General features: G+C 41.6%; 1 protein-coding gene across 1 annotated transcript in view; it reads left to right on the top strand.

The window, feature by feature from the left end:
* The first annotated feature begins 229 nt into the window (after positions 1-229).
* Positions 230-15,840, top strand: part of nav3 (neuron navigator 3) — a 206,524-nt gene continuing 190,913 nt past the window's right edge. The window contains exon 1 of the mRNA XM_042212662.1: positions 230-1,927. Within this exon, the coding sequence (XP_042068596.1) occupies positions 1,670-1,927 (258 nt within the window). The 5' untranslated portion in view covers positions 230-1,669. The remainder of the gene's footprint in view (positions 1,928-15,840) is intronic.

The following is a 15,840-nucleotide window of genomic DNA, read 5'->3' as shown; positions in this document are numbered from 1 at the left end:
ACCAATACTGACAAAGCGAGATAACACTGCAGGATGGATCTTTGGTGAAATATAAATTATTTTTTAATACACCCGTTACACTTACTCATTTCTATAGACTAAATCAACGGTAACACTAAAGTGTGGCTGAAATCCATTTCACTAAAGGACAATGGTCATAGTAAAGCGCTTTGAGGGCCCCGAAAAGCGCTATATAAATGCAATCCATTATTATTAATATTATTATAATTATTATAGAGAAACACACACCAAATACAGTAAAAACATTAGTTTTTCTAAATGGTGGAGTCAGTTGTTGTCCACCACACTGGACACTGAAGGAGCCTGTTTCTTGTTTCACACAGCTTAAAACCAGCTGTGTGGCATCTGGAGCAGCATTGCAACTTTTCTGTTGCCTTCCTACATCAGTTTTATTTGATCTGTTTTTACAAAAGAGTAATAATAATATTAACTTTAAATCTGTTTCTGTAGGGCCATCATCAGTTATTTTAGTCAGGTTTGTTTCATGTAGTTGACATGTACTGGCCCAACAGTCATAATCATATGTTTTGCATTGTGGCAGATAATACCTGCCAATCAGTGACTGAATAAAAGGGCAGAAATAACCACGTTTTCAAAGCTGTTCTGAACTGCAAGGAGATTGGTGCTGTTTTAAAGGCAAAGACTGGCCCTGCTGTTCGTTGTCCTCTATTTTAAGTGCCTAAAACAGTTACCCGGTACCTAATACTGTTTAGCGCAGCCCACATGTCAGTGTCTGTTTCTGCTTGTAACCAAAGGTTTCTTGCCACTGCTGACAAATGTCTCACACCTTGTAAAATGAGTACACTCAGATAGCCCAAAGAGAAAGGGAAACAGTGAATGTGGCTGAGCAGCTGTGGGAGAAAGAGAGTCCACTTCTTTCTCAGTATAAAGCAGCTGAGTAGCAACAGTTAAGTGGTACCTGGCCAAAAATCTGTTTTAAAAAAATGTGGGGTTTTTTTCTTACAACTGTTAGTACAGAAATAATCAATTTCTTTCTCTCTGTTGGATTTCCTCATTGTGTATAACTCTTTTTATTCCATCAAAAAACAATCCTAACGTTTGTTTGTTTTACTATTTTTCTCATCAAAGGAAGGGCCAGCTCCACATGTTGACAGAGAGAAAGTCTATTTATTGGCTTCAGAAAGTCAGAGGATGGTGGGGGGGACAGAGCGAGAGAGAGCTGTCTTGACAGTTCTCTCTGGGAGCGCACATGCACGCTCAGCCAGGTCTCTGTAATCACCATTTTGCTGAGTGGTGGTTATATCTTCCAGAGGAGTTCACGCCCCCTTGAACAGTTTTGGCTGACTTTGTGGTACACTTCTGACAGAGAGAGAGAGAGAGTGCAGGGGAAGAGGAGGGAATGTAGTTGCTTGTGGGAGGAGAAGGAGGAGGGAGTGAACGAGAGGAAGGAGAAGCCTTCTCAGTTTCTGTGAGTCCTGCTGGCTGTAGGCTACAGAATGAGCGCAGTTGCTTTCCTCTCGGTCTGAGAGGCAACTGCTGTTTTTTTTTATTTTTAATTTTCTTTTTTTTGTTTGTCCTTCCCTTCGTGGGCCACACATCAGAAGGAGACACTGCAGATTTGCTTCCCTTTCATCTTCTTCTTCTTTTTTAACCTGTCTTCTACTTGTCTGTTATTATTTTTGTTGCCATGCCGGTAGTTGGCGTAGCTTCCAAGCTTAGGCAACCCTCTGCAGTGGGCACGAAGCCAGTGCACACCGCTCTCCCCATCCCTAGCGCGGTCAGAGCAGCCACCTCGCAGGGCTACATGGCCCGACAGCAGGAACTCAGGACAAACGAAGGTGCCCCGGGGCTCTCATGCCAACTGTCAGTCAAGTCTGATTACAAGCGAGAGAAGAGCCCAGAAGGGAAGTCCAAAGCCGAGACGGAGGAGAGCAAGATCTGCAAGGTTAGTGGAGATGGACAGACTGTTAGCAGCTACGTGTGCAGGTTGTAGTGACACTCGGAGACACAGGTGTCAGAGAAGAGACTGTCTCTCTGTGGCTGCTTTGCTCTCTGAGCAGGTGTCATTCAAGCCTTGAAACAGAGCTCAAGCACACAGCAGTGAATCATGTGTGCGCTGGTGGGATGGTTTTGCCGACTTTGGGTCATCAACTAAGAAGGGAAACTGGATGAGTAATGTATTGCCGGCAGTGTATTACCTCATTCTGCTGCCCAGTTTCCATACACTTTAAAAATGTGTGTGTGTGTGTGTGTGTGTGTGTGTGTGTGTGTGTGTGTGCGTGTGTAAGGTGTGTTAGTAGCGGACGAGAAATGTTGTAGGTATTCAGGCATTTGTATATGCATTTTGTCGAGAAATATGAAATTCCTGATCAGCTCGTCTATGGAGACATAAGCTACTGTAGTAGGCCAGAGGATTAGAGGAACATGGTTTGTGTGTACACGCTCATGCAGGATAATAATTCAGATAGATTACAGGTGCTGTCCCCCTGTTCTCAGAGCATATTCTTAATACGTCCAGCTGCATCAAAGTGCTGTAGATGAATAATAGGTTCAGATAGTCTTGTTAAGTGCTTCACCCTGCAAGATCAAGGCTGTTCCAAGTTCTTTCCCTTTTGCAAAAATGTTTGGCTCAAACTGGAACAGTGAAGGTGGGGCTGGTGTATCCTGAGAAGGAAGCAGTTTTCAAAACTCCCCGCCAAATAGCTTCAGCAGAGCCTCAGCCCATCCCACATCCAGTGAGCGCAAAGTGAAACTTTCCTGTTTAGCTAGTTGATCTCTCCCCCTCCCTGCACCGGCTTTTGATTCTTTTTACCGCTACATGATTTCCTGACAGACAAAAAAGTGACTCCTTAAGTGTGAATCTTTTTTTCTCTGATACTGAACAAAACTGCTGATCTTCCTCGTGATCTTGAAGAAATGTGGGCAAAAGGCATTAAAGCAGGGGTCAGTGCGCCTTCTGCATTTAAATCCTCCCAGTGTGTCTGTGATTGAGTTGAAGTCACCTGCAGGGTGACTGTGAAACAGGTAGGGAGGGGGGTGTTTCATCATTAACCTGCTTCTGAACCGGCAACTTCAGCTTGACTTTCAGCTCGTTAACACAGCTTGACTGCCGCTTGCTCCAATAAGTGACTGTTTGTTTTTGACTGGAGATTGAAGGAGGTGAATTTAGAAGTTGATTTTAATTTGTGCCAATGTCCATTACTTTTTATGCTTTGGAAATTTCTCCAGGTTTCCCACATCTTTCTATCTATATTTTCACATGTTCTTTTCTTGTTCATGTTTATTCAGTGTTCCATAAACAACAAGGTCTACTGTGACAGATATGTTGCAAGTGCACTGCAGTTCTGACCCTCATCCTTCATATCACTAGAGGTTTGCAAGACTAATGGACAGAGCATCAGCTAAACTGCCTGAAATGAAGTGCAATCAGCGCACAATATTATAGTCCTTGTCCCTGAGAAGCCTGTAGGCAGGCAGAAATCACTTGCCTGCCCCAGCCTGTCAGTGTGTGTAAGGAATGGGTGGTATGGAGGGGGTAATTAGTCTGTCTAATTGTGTTGTGTAGTCACTAAAGAGCTTTACTTTCAGGACTTCCAGAGGGAAAAATAATGGAGAGAAAGTAGAGTAAATGCTGTCATTATTCCTTCACATCAACCAACACCCCCTGTTTGATTTAGAGTCCTCTTATCAAACAGGATCAACAGGATCAAGCACAGGTCTATGTATGCACATGCACATGTGTACCGCGCATGCTTGTTTGTGCACATGCAGCCCCCACCTCCATATATACAGTGGTGCCAGCATGTGTTAGCTTGTTTGCCTGAGATTAAGCACATCCTAACATGATTGGCGTTTCCCAAAGACGAAAGTATTTTTTCGATGTTTAAGATTTCACCTGCCTGTGGTGGAAAATTCCACTTGTCTGCTTAATAAATTTTAATGAAACATTAATAACAACGTGTGTTACATGTCATTGTGAAAGCACAATCGTGAACCCAAGAGTCCCCAAGAGTCCAGCATATCCCATTGGTATTGTTACTCCTGGAGCAGAATGACCATGACAAAAGTGGAAGAAAAATAAATATTTTATGTAAGTATTAAACACAGTAAGTGCTCCAGTGCTGGTTTTGACAGAGCCAAGAAGGAAGTCCAAGTGAATCTTAATACAAGCTCCTCTAAAAACAAATCATAGTCCGAGTCCAAAGCTGAAGGTACTTTGTAGCTATGGCAGAGAAAGGCCGCCGCACTCACGCTCCATCTGTGATAAGCAGTGGACAAAAGTGTTGCAGGCTGTTACTTGGGTGTCTAATGGCGTGCAAAGGGCACAATTAAACTTCTCAGACAAGGTTAATTTTAGTTCATCCAGTTTCTGTTGTGGCCACTGTCAGCTGGATTAATTCGGTCTGCATTTATTGTGAGGTGGATAATCCCCCATGGATCTACAACACAATAGACTACACTTATTTCATAGGAGTGTCTGCAAGTCTGTGCGTACAGTGTGTTACTTTCCACTGTGTTTTCGAACTTCTGATTTTGCCACTAAATTTAAATTAACAATTAGTATAACTCTTTGTACATATATTACAGATACCAGGAATTAAGTTAGATTCACTGTAGATGATACTGCTGGTGGGCTTTTTACAGCTAACTTTGCAAAAGCGAGAACCTGAAAGACATTTGCTGTGAGTGGCAGAAATTGCTGTCTACTGAAACAGATTCTGATTGCATCAGATGATCAGCCTTTCTTTCTGAAGTACTTTCACTGCTTGCAATGCTATGAATTTCCAGGTTACCTTAGCTCTTAGCTAAAGTTAATTTCAGTTCTCACAAATGCAAGCAGGTGGAAGTGAAAACCTTGTGTGTCTTTAGCAGTGTTGTGCAACACCTTACCTCTTCATATATCTCCCATGTCAATCTATGGTTCTGGGCTGTCAAAAAGTACTTCCATATAACCCTCCACAATTGAGATTAGAATACAGCTCTTCCTGTTGTACTCTCTGCCGACAGTTCACATCAATCCTTGCCTACGGCGCTGCTAGATGAATGGGTTCAGTGAAGAGTTTGTGCGAGTCGACTGAGCCTTAATGAAGTGTCAGCATTGGTACCACTGATGGGGAATTATCTTGTACATCTAGAGTTTTGGCAGCTGTCCAAATCACACAGCCCAGAGACTTATTTAGCTGGTATTTTACGGTTCTCTTTGAGGTAGCGCTTTAAATTGCATCACACTCTTGTTATTGATTCTATGGTAGGGTGAAAAATAAATAATGCTGATGGGGTTTCTGTTTATTCATCCTTGAAGAAATATGTGGGTGCTAAAGCTATGCCTGTTCATGCCTTTATGCTTTGCTTGCGCTTGAATTTGTTTGTTTGCGGACAACTTTAAGTACCTGTTACCTTAAAGCTGAAACGTTGCTACTCTGCCATGCGCTCTCTTAGTGAATACTCACACTGAATAGGGGTGTGAGGGTGTCTTTGTCTCAGAAATGCAGCTCATTGTATATACAAGCGGTGAATGTTGCATGTTGCTATTTTTGATGTCCTGTGATGTTAGTTGTGTTATCCTAGGATGTAAGTGTTTCTGGTGCTAGAGAGCACCACACACACGCACCCACTTAAAGAACAAAAAAACATCCTGTTGATCCTCAGTGTGTTTGCTTTGCACAGCTAATAATCAGGTTCTGTTGTATATTTTTCTTGTTTGGTGCGTCTCCTCTCGTGCTCTGACCTGATAAACCTCTAAGCAATAATATGGGTGAAAGTAAGATGGAATGCTTTAGGGAATAAGGTCAGAGTCCGGTGAGTTTGAGTGAGCAGAATGTAAACAAACCTCCCTTTTTCTGGGGGTGGCCCTGATACTGTCACTTTCTCTTGTCTTCTTTTTCAGTTTTCTACCATTGCCTCTCTTACCATCAGTTTTTGGCTCATGTCTGTGTGCAGTAGGTTTCAGTAGCATGCCAGTCATCTGCAAAGCAATCGAGCCATTGATGTTTTTTTTAGTTTTTTTGGTTTTTAAGTTGATGTCTCGTGTGCAGCACAAATTCATTTGGCACTTTCACACCAGTTTCTTCCATGCAGGCAAAATAATAAAATTAACCTTATACAACAGTTACCTTTAACTGGGTTTAATATTCATTATCACCATTAAATGTATCTACTATAACCCTTATTTTCATGTAAAAGAAAACTTTGTCTTCATGTCATTTGATTTTTTACAGTTTACAGATTTAGTAGTTGTGCACTGGCCTATTTAACCTCTGACAAACCCTGGCAGGTTCTGCCTGGATGTCAGCGGTCAAGGCATGCTCTTTTTGGCTTTCCGGCTTTCACTCAGTTCTCACTCAACCCCTCAAGTGGCTCTGACACTGCTGAAACAACAGAGAAAACAGAGGGAATGAGAGGGAGGCCAGCTTGTTCCAGTAGAGGGGAGGGAGGTTGGCTGAGATCGGTTCTGCAGGGTGTCTGAACGTGTTCTAGTCATTGGGTGGTCTGACTCGTTGTGTGCCGAACTCCATATCTGGAAAAGAAGGGGGTGCGGATACTAACAAACAGGATGAGCACTTCTTCCAGTAACAAAGACCAAGAGAGGTGATTCTTTAAAACACTGTGACAAGATTAAAGTATTGTTTTAAGTTGCACTGATTCTAAACTGCTTTTTTAAAGGAACCCACAAAATATTCAATTTCTGAGTAAAGTGGGGTGAGAGATGACATGAAATGACCACTTACATGTGTAACAAGAGATTGCAGCCCATGTTTGTTACAGCAGTTTTTGTCATACTCAGTGTTTTAGCTGCAGCTCTGCAGTAGATTGTCCCTGCAGTTGTGGCAGCAGTGCAGTTGAAGGTCAACGAGTCTGTGGTCTGTTCAGCCAATCTGAAGTAATGTGTTAACAGGGGAGTCCACCCCAGCTCACTAGGCCTGATCCAAGCTGGAAACATGGCAGTGATTTTTAGTCTAACAAATGATTTTGAACCATAAGATTATCAAATTAAACCATGAAATGTGAAAAAAATCAGATTACCCTAACACATGCTGCTGCTGAATAACTACCACTGATGTGATTCACTCACATTTTTTACATTAGTCCACTTTTGCAACATTCCCCCACGCTGCTGAGATTTCTTATGACCCTTGGGTTGAAATTGGGAAAATATTTGAAACAATATTATGCTTTCCAGTGCTGTCCTTCCCTCCCTCTTTCTGTGCTTTTTTGTCTTGCACACTGTATTTCATTGCCTTCTGTGCTGCTGGGAGCCTGCTGTCGGCCGTTGTGTTTAAATCTTGGAGTGAGAACACACAGAGAGGCTGGTGTTTACAGTACAGCCACACCGGTTAAAAATACCTTCCCCTGGAAGTGCAGCCATCCTGCTCCCTCCAAAACACCAAGAAAAACAAGAATCGCTGCACAACTTTTTGGACTTTTTGGAAGAAAGCAATGAAAAACCGCATGAGGGTTTGAGCTTCTTTTCTTCACTGGAGCCAGGATCAAGCAAATTATGCTGCTTTTTATTGTGAGTCTTAAACAATTTTATGAAAATAAAATGTGTTAGAGCTGTTAGGAATTCATTGCTTTATTCAAAGAAAAAGGCTTGACATCATACATTATACCCACCTGAGGCTCCATGATTATATAACCTGTTGTTGTTTCCCCACATTTTGAGGTTTCTCTGGTGTTTAACTAGGGTTTTGTGTGCAGAAAATCAGGGCACTAATTGTATGCATGAAACGGTGCATGCATGTCTACATGACAAAGTAATGCCTTGTTGTCATGCATGTATGCATGTACATACACACTTGCATACGTGCACACGCTGCCACGCATGGACGCATACACTTGCTCCAGGCCTTCTGCTCGTTCAAAGGTAACCTTAAATGTTCCAAGAGAATCAAATGTTCCTTGAATTGTTCATCTTCATCTCTTGTTTGTTGTGTCATCAAAAATAAAAACAAACACAGAATTTTGCATTTGAGGATTTTTTATATATATACAGTTGTGGTCAAAAGTTTACATACACTTGTAAAGAATATAATATAATGGCTCTACCGAGTGTCCCGTTATTTCTAAAACTCTGATTTTTCTCTGATAGAGTGATTGGAACAGATACTTTGTCACAAAAAACATTCATGAAGTTTGGTTCTTTAATGACTTTATTATGGGTTAACAGAAAAAAGTGATCACATCTGCTGGGTCAAAAATATATATACAGCAGTGCTAATATTTGGTTACATGTCCCTTAGCCATTTTCACTTCAATTAGGCGCTTTTGGTAGCCATCCACAAGCTTCTGGTTGATCTTTGACCACTCCTCTTGACAGAATTGGTGCAGTTCAGTTAAATTTGATGGCTTTCTGACATGGACTTGTTTCTTCAGCATTGTCCACATGTTTTCAATGGGGTTTAAGTCAGGACTTTGAGAAGGCCATTCTAAAACCCTTATTCTAGCCTGATTTAGCCATTCCTTTACCACTTTTGATGTGTGTTTGGGGTCATTGTCCTGTTGGAACACCCAACTGCGCCCAAGACCCAACCTTCATGCTGATGATTTTAGGTTATGTTGAAGAATGTGAAGGTAATCCTCCTTCTTCATTGTCCCATTTACTCTCTGTAAATCACCAGTTCCATTGGCAGCAAAACAGCCCCACAGCATAATACTCCCACCACCATGCTTGATTGTAGGCATGGTGTTCTTGGGGTCAAAGGCCTCACCTTTTCTCCTCCAAACATATCGCTGGGCATTGTGGCCAAAAAGCTCGATTTTTGTTTAGTCTGACCACAGAACTTTCCTCCAGAAGGTCTTATCTTTGTCCATGTGATCAGCAGCAAACTTCAGTCGAGCCTTAAGGTGCCGCTTTTGGAGCAAGGGCTTCCTTCTTGCACGGCAGCCTCTCAGTCCATGGAGATGCAAAACACGTTTAACTGTGGACAATGACACCTGTGTTCCAGCAGCTTCTAATTCTTGGCAGATCTGCCTTTTGGTGATTCTTGGTTGACTCTTCATCCTCCTGACCAATTTTCTCTCAGCAGCAGGTGATAGCTTGCGTTCTCTTCCTGATCTTGGCAGTGATGAAACAGTGCCATGCACTTTATACTTACAAACAATTGTTTGCACTGTTGCTCTTGGGACATGCAGCTGCTTTGAAATGGCCCCAAGTGACTTTCCTGACTTGTTCAAGTCAATAATTCGCTTTTTCAGATCCATGCTGAGCTCCTTTGACTTTCCCATTGTAGCATTTGTGGGCGTTTGTATCCAATGAGCCCTATTTAACTGGTCTAAGAGAAGTCACCAGCTGTCAGTCACTCATAATCACTCACAAGAAGTTAAGAGGCCATGCTATGAAGCTCAGTTCACTGACAACTTTCTAAGTCACCAAAATTGCTAATTCATGTTGCTGTATGTATATTTTTGACCCAGCAGATGTGATCACTTTTTTCTGTTAACCCATAATAAAGTCATTAAAGAACCAAACTTCATGAATGTTTTTTGTGACAAAGAAGTATCTGTTCCAATCACTCTATCAGAGAAAAATCAGAGTTTTAGAAATAACGGGACACTCGGTAGAGCCATTATATTATATTCTTTACAAGTGTATGTAAACTTTTGACCACAACTGTAAATATAACTTTCAGTAAATAATAGACGGGATGTTGATACAAAGAACATAAATACATATATATATATATAATCTCCTTGCATCTCTCCACACATACCGACATACATTTTTATTATTCCTGTGTCTGTTTGTGCATGCTTGCTTGTATTTCTTGTCTTTGGTCGTGAATTGGCTTAGCTGACCATTTGCTGTCTGTATGTAATCAGTATACTGCTATCCTATGTTTGAGGCCCTCTTGAAAAGCAATTTATGAACTGAGTTTCACATGACAAGAGTGTCTGAACCATCAATACTTCAAGGTTACTTTCAGTCAGCAGAGAGATATTTGCAGTCACAGACAGAGGAAGTTTGGAGTGTGTGGTGGAGGTAGATCCTCTTTACCTCTTTCAACTCAGCTGTCTGTCAGCAGTCTCTCTGTCTGCCCTGTTTTTGTTAGCATGCTCTTTTCTCTTCTCCTCCTCGAGCGCTTCTTTTTACATCTTCCCAGCAATTCTGTTTTCCACTCTGTCTTCTGCCACTGTCTTTCTGCTCCTACCCATTCCCAGCATTCCTCTGAGTCCTTTTTTCTGTCTCTCCTGACTGGAGCCTGTCTCTAATTCCAACCCTGCTACTCACTTACTGGTATTTTCATTTGACCTTTACACCCATCCCTTCTCTCTTTGTCATGTTTTTTTAATCCTTTCCCCAACTTTTCCTTCACCTTTCCTTCTTATTTTCCTCCTTTATCTGACCATCTTTTCCTCCTTGATATTTTAAGGAGAAAAGCAGCGGGAGAAAGTTAAAACACACCTGGACTAGTTTTGTCTCCAGCTGTCACAGAAAGCTTCTCTTCTCTTCTCTTTACTTGTTCCTTTTATTTCTTGATTCATTTTGGTTAATCTGCACTATATCACCACAGCTTGTCAAACAGTGAGTCAGGCAGCTCTTGGGAAACACCTGGGAAAGCCACAACAACCAGTGTCAGAAGCATCCAACCAAGCTTTGACAGGGAATGAACATGCTAACACATCCAATAACACATGCTAAAAATAGCCACAAAGCATGTGCTTTTAGACGTCCAGGGAGAAAGATTGGTGATGAGGTATTGAGTCAGGGTTTACGCCGCCGCACTAACTATGAACAGAAATAAAGGATTCTTGCCACCTAAAAGTGGTGCAAGGGTGACTGTACATACTATCAAGTCAAAGGCACAGTCTGATAACATGTCTGCGGGCTAAATGCGTCAAATGTTTTCCAATTTTTACCATTTTATCTAGATTTTCAGTAGCTCTAAAAAAATGATGCACATCTTCTTTTGGAACATTTTCATACAAAGCTAATAAACCCAAAGTACTCCTCTAGGGCACAAGTCAGCTCAGTCATAAATATTAAAATGTTCCAGTTCTAATGTTTATATCAGACAATTTTCTTTTTATACATGTTGCTTTAGACTTTATATAGTTTGGAAACAATGCACCGACTCGCCAATATGTGTGTTTTATTTTTAATGCTAAATTTCACTGGGTCTTCCTCTGTTATGACAAATGGCAGGTAGCTGTGTTTTTATAGGGACGTGGCAGTACGCATTGAAAAAGCTTGGAGCAAAGTTCATCTCCTGGCTCCAAAGGTACATTTGCAAGACTATATTTCCAGTTGCCCACTGATATTTATCACTATAAAACACTGGTTGCAGATTGCACCTCAGAGGTGTGCATGTTTAACAATATGAAATGAAACCGAATGCTGCATAAAAAAGGACATCAATCATTCATTCTTGGGTAACATTTAAGGGCTTACTGTTGACCGTTTTTGATAAATAGAAAATACAAACCAATCCTCAGATGCAACCAGCTGGATGAAAAGCTTGTTCTGGTGGGATACTGGGTGGTGGTTTGGTGCAGTACCCTCCCTTGGCTCGAGCTTTTACGGGGCGTTTAACAGACGGATCACACATGTTTTTGTGGAGCGGTTAGCCCTCACATTTAGATTCATCATTACCCACAACCAGCATCTGTGTTCTCATTATTTTCTTTTCCTTTTTTTCAGTCCAGACATGTCGGTTTTTCTTATTTTGTGTATTTTTTGTGTCTGCAGAAGCCTTATGTAAAAGCCAGTAAAACGTCAACTGGAAATCATTACTGTTACTCATATTTCAGCATGTTTGCTTTGAGAAGCATTTGTTGTACCTTGATTCATATTGGCTAACAGTACCACGTGTGGCTGCATGTTTAAGATGGTAGCCTCAGTTTAATGGAAGGCCCGATTACGTGCCGCAGCATCTTTTATATTGTGGACGTTGTCTTGTTCTAATGTAATTTATATAGACTGTAACTCGGAACGCGAAACAAACAGTCTGCTTGGCTGTTCTAGTTTATTCTGACATTGTGTGATGCGGACATGCATAGCCACAACTTCTGTAGATTTACAGTTGTGGAAAGATAATGCAGGTCGAGGCAGCCTCGTGAATCATAATGCAGTCATGAGGTCATGCACTGGCTCAGTGACGCGTGACCCCTCTAACCTCTGGCCAGTTTTTTTCGAGCACTGTGGCATCATTTGATGTGTCCGTGGCCTTTTGGTAAAAGTAAATGGACTGTAAAACTGCATGCTGCAATGCTGCAACTGGAGCCTTGTGGGTGCATGTCTCTGTCTTTGCGCCTCTGTCAATAAAAATGAAATGAATTTTTACAGTAATATAAGTTATAAAGTAATTTTAATGAAGTGGGAGGGTTGGTATTTTCTGACGCTGCTTACAAGCAGGAAGAAGAAGAAGTGTGTGGTTGAAATAGTTGAAATCTAATAAGTGATTACACTGTGTACAATCTGCTGTAAGCTCTGCAGTAATTTGATGCATAGATCAACCAGAATCTGTAGAAAATATATGTAAAGAAAAACTAATTTTCTTTTTTTTTTAATTGAAACTCACTCATATCTTTGGTCCATTTTTGGAAAGCCGGGTCTAAATGTATCCCACATCTATCCCACTTCCCTGTGAAATTGTTTTATTGCTAGTCTTTTGTGTGGGCTACAAATGGGCCTTTCCATTAAAGCACCTCTCCAGTATAAAATAAAATTATTTCCACCTCAACATCACAACCTTATTTCCTCTATTGGCTGTATTATGTTTGCCCATAAAGTGTTAACACTGCTATTAATGAGTGTTAAACATGAACTACATGCCCTGGCGCCGTCATGGGAAGCTGAAGTCTAATTCCTCCCCTTTCACTTTCTTTCCTCTCTGCTGGCCTCCCCACATGGTCAGCAGAGCTCTGCTTTTTGGATCAGAGTGAATTTTCTCACAGGATACGTCTCCTGACACACATTGCAGTTTGGTTTTATTTACTGGCTGCTGTTGTTGTTGCTCCCATGTGAAAGCTCATACTAGCTTTTAACAACCTTGGGTTTTTTGGTGATGCGTGCTCTAAGAGTTTTTTAAAAACTTCTGATTTCCTCTCCCAACCCAGCGGCCTTGGGTGTTGTTGTCACTTAAATAAACAATGTTTTTGTAGAGTTCCATCTGCCAGGGGGACAGTAGCATCACCAAGCTTCCACCCACCCACACACCCCCACCTATTTTATCCCTACCTCTAAAACAAAGAATCTGATTAATAGCACTAAACTGTAAGGCTTGTTTTTAAAAATAATCTTCTTGATGGTTATGCGTTGCCCTCATATTGCAGAAGTAAATTACAGTGAGTCTATGTCTGTGTCAACACTGGAAGGTCATTAACTCAGTGATTCATTATTTAAGCGTTTGTGTCTGACATCAACTGATATGGGAAAAAAGCAAAGATTCGCCTTTAAAATCCTGTTATGATGAAGAGCCACAGAGACTCATTTTATGTTGTATTCCTGCTTTTAAAACTGAAAAGACTGAAGTCTTAATGAAAGGGCATGAGGTTCCTTGTAGCAGCTATCATGCTGACTGTTGTTTGCCAGTAGGTTGTCCAACCAAACTGCCCCGTTGGAGATGAGACAAGAGCCTTTTGTATTGCTTCTTTCAAATGCAGATACCTATAGGTGTTGCCAAAAGTTTGACTAGAAAGGTTTCAAAGTAAACTTTTGGCAACACCTATAGGTAATCATTATCTGGCTTCACTGTACTTTGACTAGAAAGGTTTCAAAGTACAGTGAAGCCAGATAATGATTTTGAAAGAACTGTGCAGGAGACTACAGCCAGGGAAACGGATAGAAAAGATTATTTGAGGGTGAGTGGAGAGGATATGATTCATGTGGAAAAGCTGATACAAGGTACTTCACAAAAAGATGAGTTGCTCAGTGCAGAGTGTGACTCTGCTATCTTCACCGGAGATACACATTCGGTAGATGGCAGGATTTAGGACATTTGAGCTGCTGGATTGGAAGGAGATGCAGGCACCTCATTCAGGTTTAAAACCTTAATCTTTCTCTGCATCTGGTTCACTTTTTGGCCTTGTGGAGGGAACAGCTAAATGGCCTGTAAATGGCCTGTATTTGTGTAGCGCTTTACTAGTCCCTAAGGACCCCAAAGCGCTTTACACATCCAGTCATCCACCCATTCACACACACAGTCACACACTGGTGATGGCAGCTACATTGTAGCCACAGCCACCCTGGGGCGCACTGACAGAGGGGAGGTGAAGGTAAGGTAACTACAGGGTGGAGGTTGGAAGGAAATGTGAGCCTGAAGAGAGAGGGGAAATTGTAGTAGCTGGTTCAGGGACACTGCTTTGCACCACAGGTTAAGGAACCAAATTCGAATCTGTAGATTCAAGCCAACTTTTCTAAGAGTAGGCGAGGACAGAAGGAGAGGAAGTGAAATGAGGTTGTCTGGCTGAAGCTGTGGGATTGGGAGGTGGGTGCTGTATGGACCAGGTGCCTTACGTTAAGGATACCCAAGATGGAAGAAGTCTTAGCCAACAACTCAAACCTAATTCAAGTTCCACTGGCTAAGGTGCCACTCATTTGGAGCACATTTCTTTTTGAGCTACACGGCACTCCCTCCCTTCTCACCCCTCACTTAGTTGTGGCATTTAGACGGTTTGAAGCCACAGTATGTACAATACAATGTTCTATCATGCCCAGACCATAGGAGTTGGAGATGCTGTTCAACAGACAGTAATGGAAGTTTAGAAAAGATGGGATCTCTTTTTGAGCCAGTCCTCAGTGAATGCTGCCAGACCTTTTGTGTTTAAATTGGAACCATTATTTACATTTTATTATTATTATTCATTGTTCTTTGAACATGTTGGAGGTGATGGCTTTATGGTGATGCTTTGTGACAAAGCACTAGGAGGAAAACCTCTTTGTGCCAGCAGATGTGAAGCAAACGGATAAACAAAACAAACAACAACAAACAGTTTGTGTCCGAGCTGCGGACACAAACTTTTGACTTTTGTCAAACTTTTTTCATTTGTATTTGGGGTAAGCAAAATCTGCTGGAACGCACCACACTCCTGTCTTTGTGATAAGATATGCGCCATGAGAGGCCGTCCGTTTGTTAACCCTCAGATTCAGAAGGAACAATGTGGTTTTCATCTTTTTAATAGAACGCTTGACCAAAAATTAGATTACAAAGGTGGGAAATGAGCTTGTTCCAAAGGGTGGCTGGGTTCAGCCTTAAAGATAGGTGATACTTTCACACCTGTGGGAGCAACTCAGAGTAGACCTGCTATTCTTCCACATTGAAAGGAGCCAGTTGAGGTGGTTTGGGCTTCTCCTGAGTGAGGCATGTCCAGAGGCCCAGGTGGACGAGGAGGAGTAGGCCCAGGACATGCCAGAGAGGTTATCTTCACCATTTCCATACATTCTCCCCGATGAAACAGAAAGTAAGAGTTTAAAGCTACATCATAACACTCTTACTGTTCCTTCACCCTCCATTGAACTATTTCCCTTTGTTGGCAAACAAAAGCTACTTAGAAGACTAAATACAATATCTTAATAGTTCACAGATGAATAGTACAGGAAGATTGCTGAAACACCATGCCCAATATGACCCAAAAAAGAAACAAGTGGCATCTAATAACTAGCTCTAGTCACAGGTGAGTCTGTGACTGCTGAGCAAGAGCACAGAGACAAGATCAAAATGACTGTTTTGGCCTTCTCTTAGGAAACTTTTCTATCTTGTAAAGCCATAAAACTCTATTATTATCGTATTACTGTTTCAGTGAGGCCTTATTATAGTTGAAGCAAACACTACATTTGTTTCAAAACAGGCGGGGAAGTTCAAGTTTGTGGTTGCTGCACATTTTCTTGCCTGTAAAATATCTTAGAAGGAACTTGGCGCG

This window comes from Haplochromis burtoni, unplaced genomic scaffold, assembly GCF_018398535.1.
Source record: "Haplochromis burtoni strain Fernald_Lab_line unplaced genomic scaffold, NCSU_Asbu1 Contig_385, whole genome shotgun sequence".
NCBI lineage: Eukaryota > Metazoa > Chordata > Actinopteri > Cichliformes > Cichlidae > Haplochromis > Haplochromis burtoni.
The sequence above is the reverse complement of the archived record's forward strand: the minus strand, read 5'-3'. Positions and strand labels throughout refer to the sequence as shown.